General features: G+C 42.8%; 1 protein-coding gene and 1 long non-coding RNA gene across 3 annotated transcripts in view; one reads left to right on the forward strand and one right to left on the reverse strand.

Annotated features, from left to right (window-relative positions):
- The window catches only part of LOC147023714 (uncharacterized), an 11361-nt gene extending 9188 nt beyond the window's left edge, over positions 1-2173 (forward strand). The window contains exon 6 of the long non-coding RNA XR_015060352.1: positions 476-2173. This is a non-coding gene — a long non-coding RNA (uncharacterized LOC147023714). The remainder of the gene's footprint in view (positions 1-475) is intronic.
- A 1855-nt stretch (positions 2174-4028) lies between these two features.
- On the reverse strand, positions 4029-7602 carry LOC147023715 (eukaryotic translation initiation factor 4 gamma 3-like). 2 transcript variants are annotated; one of them, XM_085889465.1, is made up of 5 exons: positions 7413-7602; positions 7140-7283; positions 6597-7038; positions 4872-6481; positions 4029-4155 (listed from the first exon to the last, which is right to left on the reverse strand). In XM_085889465.1, exons 1-3 carry the CDS (start codon positions 7569-7571, stop codon positions 6796-6798), a joined length of 546 nt encoding a protein of 181 aa, XP_085745591.1. In that variant the 5' UTR covers positions 7572-7602; the 3' UTR covers positions 4029-4155; positions 4872-6481; positions 6597-6795. The 2 variants fall into 2 exon arrangements, with proteins under 2 accessions (XP_085745591.1, XP_085745590.1); XM_085889464.1 differs by having other exon boundaries at positions 4872-7038.
- Between the last annotated feature and the right edge of the window lie 227 nt (positions 7603-7829).

Genomic DNA, 7829 nt, shown 5'->3' on the forward strand with positions numbered 1-7829 from the left:
TCATGTTTCAATTGAATGCCGATGTGTATCATTTTCCACGACCAAAGTGGGTTTACCGAGCCAGTGAATCAACCATGACGGATGGGGAATCGTGCTTGCGACAACGCGGCGGTTAATTTGGCCGAGTGAAGCATGCTATGGAATCTTTATTGATCAGAAACAACCAAATACACTCTTATCCAACAAGACAGAGTGAAAACCCTTATTTACCTTTTACCAGAACTGTTTTCACACAAAAATCTCTTGTGTCCACAAAACACAAATTCTGGAATGACTTGGATACAAATCAAGTTAATGGCATTGGAAGCTTGAAAAGAAAATTTAAATGTCGTCTTTGATACATTCAGTCCGTTTCATCATGATCATAAATAATTCTACTTCTGACATGTGACACCTGATTATTGCTGCTGATGCTTTTTGAACATGGGTTTCTTTGCATACATTGGTTTCTTTCACGATAACTTCTATTTTGTAGATATTCCAATGGACATCGCCTCTGGAGATCTCCAAGACAGCGGCATGTCACGAGAAACCACAAACGCCAACTGCAACCCTCAACTCGGGCCGGATCCTCACGCCCAAAGTGGGTTTACCGAACCAGTGAATCAAGCATGGCGGATGGGGAATCGTGCTTGCGACAACGCGGCAGTTACTTTGGCCGAGTGAAGCAATGTTGCATGCTGCTTGATGTGGGCTTCCGTTACCATTGGGAACTCAGACCAATATTGTCCACCGGGAATGCTATTCGGTCCAACACTATGCAGGATATATCAAGACACATTCAACACTTGAAGAATTTACTCCACAGCATGCAAGGGAATCGAAAGAGCGGAAAACGATGGGAGGAATGATTAAAGGAATGCAGAGGAGAGCAAATGGCAGGGTGGGGATTTTAACCTCAGAAAATGGTGAGGAAAATGATACATGAAATTACAAGAAGTTGAACACATATCAAACACATGTAAAGCATATTATAAACACGTATACATTCTCCCTTACACTCTCGCGATCATACGCAGCCCCGGAGCACTTGCAAACAATCACTTGATACACAATTACAATACTGGATCCAGAAGGAAGACACAGAGAGGTTGGGTTGAGGGAGAAAGAGAATGAAGAGGTTGATAAGAAAAAGTTTGAGGGACTTTGTCGAGCCTTCACCCCACCTGAGATCGCTCCTGTTCAAAACTATCTTGCCCAAAGTCGCGCATCGTGTCGACCCTTGCAACTGAACCCCGGTGGTCTCGGGTCCGGAGTTGGTACCTGGCCGACCAGCATGATGTTCTGCGGCCTCAGGACAGCTCGTTCCGTGTAAATATTGGCAGGCTTTGGCGTTTGGAAGGCAGCGCTAGAAAATACTACACTGGAGCGATGTGAGTAAAGGCGTGTAAAAATGAGGAAGACATGAGATGGAAGAGAAAGTGTGGCGAGTGAGGTTTGAAAATCTGTTCTGGTGGAATGAAGCGAAAAGTGGAAAACGTCTCTGGGAACAAGCTCTCAAAACTCTGATTTCGCTCAGGCATTTGTTGAAGCGAGATATTTTGCGACTGATCTGGGTATATACCCTGCCCCTCCCCCTCACTGGCCATTTTCCGTTGTCCTTGCCATACCCCATTCATGTCACGTGAGTGGTGTGTGCATGAAAGGGTCGAAACAACCTCTACCTGAGCGACTTCTGTCTCAACTCATGCCAGGCATTGCCATTATTCTGCAACCATGTGAGCAAATGAATGAACGGGTTTGTGAGCAGGCGAGCAATGAACGTGAATGGTGAGGAATGGAAGAGAATGGTGTAAAACGGAAGAGATGGAAAGATAGAGAAAAAGAGGTGGATGGAAAGAGGGGAAAGGAACAGACACTTATGCTGCTTACACATGCACAATGCATATTGATCACATTGATATGATTTAGCGAACACCAAAGAGAACACGAAATAAATAAATAATATCTATGTGTGTGTGCTTCCATTCCCTCAGGGGGTGCAAGAATTCCAACCCCGGGCCACAACCGTCACATGACCCCCGCCTCTTCACTAAGTCTCTCCCGAGGCTGTTCAAGCTTCCTCCATTCCTCTTTTTCTCCCACTGTTTCTTCCCCCATATTTTGCACAACTCTCCCTCCTCTGACCCTGTTTTTGTTTACAATCACATTCCTCTGCTGAATAAAAAAGAAAAACGAATGCGTTGCGTAACTATGGCTCGCCATTCCACCTTAAACATCACTTATACTTCACATTCGGATTCTGTACATTTGGAGAGAAAAAGTTGAGTTGACCAGGTGGGCAATATTCCGCTCATTTGAAGTCCAGAGATATTTTTAGTGGCTCCCCAATGCCTGGCAAAAACCTCTGCCCATAAGCTTGATGGCATTCTTCAACCTGAAGGGTTCACATTCTTACACTGGGACAACATGGCCACTCAACACGAGGTGAGTCCTTCGACCCATGTGGCCTACATTTGAATAAAAAGCACGGTGATCTTCACTTCACCGTTGATGGGGAATTCTCGGCTTGATCTTGACTTTTGAAGTTTCGTTGTGATCGCTGTGGAATTCTGTAGTTGTTCTGGAATTCTATTTTATTCTCTTGCTTTGAGCTAACCGTTTAACCGACTCAATTGTAAATCCTTTTCGTCAAATCAAAAGACACCGATTCATTCACTTTCCACAACAAGAGTACTTTTCTCAGAGAACAATTTATTTCCCTTTTGAGTTCAAACACTCAGAGGTCAGCACCGACCAGTTTATTCTCACCCTCGCACACCACAATGAACTTCTCACTCATAGAAATACATTGGGAGAGTGGGGGAGGGTTGGATAAGCATGTCGGTTTAAAGAACACAGACATGGACAGCAAAAACAGAATTAATGTCAAAGGTACAGTGTTATCATAACAGTCACCTTGGACTTCGAGGGAATTAAACAAACGTCCAGGAGTGTACACGCGGTGACAGGATAAGACAGTAGGTTATAGGTTTTTACAATTTAATAAATGATTATGAAGAGACGAAAAGTATGTAACTTTTAACCCAGTAAGACAGACAGCAAAAGGTCTCTTTTCTAAGAGAGGAATATTCCCCAACACCGTTCATGGTAACATATTGGTGGGAGCACGTGGCCACTCAACGTGGGAGTCTCCTTGATGCACGTGGCCTCCTTCAATGAACAAAAAGCACGATGGCCTTTTCTTTGCTGTGAATTGCAACATATTGGTGGTAGGACCACGTGACTGCAGCATATGGGAGTCTTCTTGGTCCTCGTGGTCCACTTCAATGAACAAAAAGCATGGGTCGTCTCACAGCGATGGTGAGTCATCGACGTCCTTGTGCTGGCCTTTTCATTGCAGAAGGCCCAGAAACTGTGAACTTGGAGCTCAGTGGAGGGGAGGTGGGTGGTGGTTGGGGGTGGGAGAAATTCATACTTGCGTGTTGTCAAGGAGAAATAGTCACGGCCGTAACATTTCAACAATTGCCGTTACATTTTAAACATTTTCACTATCATGGTTCTAAATCACCAACTTCACCCACCATTGCAAGTCTTGGCATCTCTCCATAACGATGGGCCGAGCACTCTATTTTTCCTCCCGTACAACTTTTGACAAATGACAAGGCCTTCAATCGCAGCTTGATGGAGAACTGCTCTCACGTCTGGGCTGGCACCCCTGCCTCACACCTTGCTCAGTTTAACGCTGAGGACACCAAGGCTTTCAAGATGATTGGAATGTCCCAGGATGAAGCTGAGTCAACAAAAACATCCATCTGGTGGGACCAACTTGTGACAGGAAGGGCATCCGAGAAAAACAGGTCCAAGAAATATGAATCAAGGCAGCAATGTGCACACGCACACATCAAATGGAATGGCAAAAGGGTTGGAAGGACCCTTTCAGACAAAAATGAGGATCATGCATCATGATAAAAATGATCATAACGAAAATGAGGATCTAAAATTGGGGCTTACACTTTGTAAATAACAAAATGGGGAATTTGCCAGACAAAGGGAAACTTTAACCAGACGTGAACATGAAAAAATATCTGGTGTTCCACATTGACACAAAATATCTTGTTTGTGTCCCTTACCTCAATATTCCTCTCATCCCAGATCTGACAATCCTCTTGCAACTCTGTGGGTGATTGCACTCCTTCTTTTCCTGGGATTCTCCTGCAAGGAATCACAACATTACAAAAGCACTGTGATGTATTCACCAACTTTACGTACTTTTTCCTTTTCATCCACATTTACTTGGCTCTCTGTTCTGTCACATTGTACACGTCAATCATCATTCACCACACATGACCAGTGGAAGTGCAATGACACTATCTCGATACGTAAGAATGAGTTTGTTTGTTTGTTCCAAAAACGTTTCCAAACACCTGGGCCAATTTCCTGAATCACATGGTTTTCATATGCAAAAGGTCAATGTTGCAATAAACACCTTCACTTCCACATCAAATTGATGTAAAAACGTGCTTTGGGGGATTGCGTTTCATACGTCAGGTGGAACGTGTTTTGGGGAATTGCGTTTCGTACGTAGGATGTAACGTGCGTTGGGGAATTGCGTTTTGTATGTCGATACAAAATTATCAAATGGAACTAATGTTTTCATTCTGATGGTTTTGAGGCAACACCCAGTGGAGGAGATGATGATTCTTATGTGACAAACATCGAGTGTCGTATAAAATGTGCTTCACATGAAGGATACAATATCAAGCACACGTGGTCGTATCGAAGGGGACATGAAGTTTCCTGTCAGCATCTGTAAACATTCACTTGTACATTTTATAAAATGCCAGCCATTGTTTGCTCACACAGATAATACCATCAAATGAACAATCACTATGGAATCATTCAAAGTTTATTACCTGGTTTTACATTACCTGGTCAATACTGTGCTCTTCACTGGAACCTTCATCATCTTCCCGTTTCCGTTTCTCATTCCGCCTCTTCCCAGCCATTTCCACATCAAGAGGAATCCTTTGAATGATACCTTGTCGGATTATCTCATGAGATTGTTAAGCATTGTTGAAGGTGAGCCGAGTACAGAAATGAGGTGCAGCTCAGCTGACTGGTAAAGGTGAATTTAGGTGTATTTGGAGGTACTTCACCTGACTGCTAAATTTGAGGTAAGACTGAATCTTGAGGCAGCTCAGCCAACTGGTTAAGGTGAGTTGACATATTAGAGGAAGTTCAGTGGACTCTTTAAGGTGAGTTGTTGAGAGAAACCAAATTGAGCACAGCTGACCGGTTGAGTTTCGGTAATACACGAATCTTGAGGCAGTTTAGCCAACTGGTTAAGGTGAGCTGAGATTTTGGAGAAAGAACATCTGACTGAAGTGAACTAACTGGTGGCAGAAACGAGATTCAATAGAGCTGAGATTCAATGTGGAGGCAGTTTCGCCAATTGGTGAAAGTGAGCTGACATTTTGGAGGAAATTCAGTCGACTGACTGTTTACGGTGAGCTGATCATCATCATCATTTCGGTTTTTTCAAGAAAACATCCTTGGTAAAGCCAAACAGAAGATTGATAGATACAAAGATACAAGGGTGACATCAAAATCGAAGAAAAATTATATTTAAACAAATCTAAATCAACAAGATCATAGACAAAAATATACCATCAGAGATGGGGAATCCCCCGCCATTGAAGGAAAAAGGTCATCCATATTCCAGATAATGAGGGAGTAGAATTGGAAACAAGACACCATTTGTTCATCATCTCGAAAAAGTTCCCAAGGGGTGAGGAACGTAGGAACCAAAAATAATTAAAATCAGATAAGCGGTTTTCCATTTATTACGAAAAACATTTTTTTCAAAATGGCGGCCCCAGTCGGCCATCTTGGATCCGGCCACGCCCAAAATCAATGGGGTTCTTCCTTTTCAGGTGGTACATGTGTGACCCAAATTTCAAATCGATATGGCAAACAGTTTATGAGTTATCACACTCACAGCTATAAATGTTGACGCCCGGACGGACGGACAGCCTGACGACCGGGTGATAACAATATCCCCCTTCCGCCACGCGGAGGGGAATAACAAAAACACAATTCAAACTAATATGAAACATGTAATTGATATAAACATCCTCAGAACAGAATTAAGTATTTCGGTGAAAAAAGGAATGATGGAATTTTTGTACTTTTGAGTGTTTCACCGAAGGAGGTCGAGATGTTGAGCATTTCTGAGTTGAATATGATATGCAGACACAGATTGAAGGGTGGAAGGAAGAATGCAACAATCAACGATCTTCCACGATGACAGAAACTAGATTCAGTTCAGGTGACTAATTCAGGTGAGTTGAGACTGAATCTGGAAGCAGTTCAGACAACCTGTGAAGGTGAAGGGGTGGGCCTCGAGGTTGTGTTTTTTTTCGAGACCATACAGTCCACAATCATGTCGGTCTTCCACCGTGCTGATCGACATCTTCCGGTCCTTTGTTTTTCAGCTGGTGTTTAGGGATCTTCACTGTTTCAATGGAACCCAGTTGCGCTGTTTAAGGAAAGACATGTCAGACATGGGTTGACACGGATATACTGTGTACTGTCTTCAGATGTCTGTGGCAGGTAGGTTATTGTGGTTAGAAAAGGTAGGTTGAGGCATTTACCTTGCGGTGAAATATAAATCGTTGCAATATCAACAGAATGCGAGCTGACAACTTTCCTTCGTTCAGAATTAACTCCAAATGGTGGAAATATTCATCCATCTGTTGAGGAACAAAAATAATTGGCAAGTCATCGACACGAAAAGCTATGTGATGGATCTTCATGAAAATCCCAAGTGGAATTGAACATGTCTGTCATAGATCAGAAGATAATATCTACCACGTTATCCGTCAAGTCAGAAGTAAGTTCCTTTCCAACGGTATTCAACATGCAACAGATGTATTCCACAGATTGGTTTCTTCCATCTCTGAGCAACTCGGCAAGAATATGCACGATGGTGTTGGTGTTGACGGCACCGAGTTTATAGAGCTCCCCAATGAATCGGATGATTCCCAAGGAGCATTTTCTGGATATCAAGAGGGTGCACAGTTCATCCTCGTTCACCTGGATAAAAAGAAATGTTCAAAGGCAACGTTAGTAAAGTGTGATCAAAATTCCCATTTTTTGTACAATTTTTCAATTATCACCCATTTTCCCAAGTTAACCAATCTGGAGGCTTCAACGCTCTTGATGTCGCATATGCAGCTGATTCCAGCAAGACTCTTGCAATACTCCTCCTCGCAATGTTTGAGCAAAATTTGCTGAAAGGTCTCAAACGTTCTGGCTGTGTCCCCCATTGGTACTTCAATCTGTGAAAGACAAAGCAGGGTGGTGAAATGGTAGGTAGAAGGGTCTGAGAATGTGAAAAAGAGCAAAAGTGTTCAATAAGCCCAGGATGTTCCAACATGTGACCTCCATCAGTGTTTAAAGCTCCTCACCTTGGTGAGGTGTTGGCATAAACTTGCATAGACCGCTGAATGTTTGGGCATGGCAATAGCTTGACAGACGATCATCTGAACAATGCTCTCAAAATGTCCGTACGTGATGTTTAGAGCCATGATCATTGCAAGAAGGTGGTGATAGTTATCTGGGGACATTTTGTTTAACAAAGTGCCAAAGAGTTTGAGAAGATCCTGAGCGAGAGAAACAACAGAAGTCAAGGTCTGAGTGACAAAGTAAAGTTGTGAAAGTTTTGAGGTTTACAAAGCTTGAGACTTTTAGTTATGAAATCCGAGTTGGTTGTTCATCAAAGTTGTGATTTCACTCAGAACTTCGTGCATTGCTCGAGAAAAGGATTTTTAATTTACCCAAATTTGAAACCACCCACACATGTTGATTATCAACAATGAGTGATA

This window comes from Eptatretus burgeri, chromosome 7, assembly GCF_056783735.1.
Source record: "Eptatretus burgeri isolate ZD-2024b chromosome 7, Ebu_testis_v1, whole genome shotgun sequence".
Classification (NCBI taxonomy): domain Eukaryota; kingdom Metazoa; phylum Chordata; class Myxini; order Myxiniformes; family Myxinidae; genus Eptatretus; species Eptatretus burgeri.

Coding starts and splice junctions, on each gene's coding strand:
- LOC147023715 (XM_085889465.1), bottom strand. CDS start 7,571: ATGTCCCCAGATAACTATCACCACCTTCTTGCAATGATCATGGCTCTA. Junction 7,284..7,412: donor TATGCCAACACCTCACCAAG/GTGAGGAGCTTT, acceptor TGTCTTTCACAG/ATTGAAGTACCAATGGGGGA. Junction 7,039..7,139: donor GCGTTGAAGCCTCCAGATTG/GTTAACTTGGGA, acceptor CTTTTTATCCAG/GTGAACGAGGATGAACTGTG.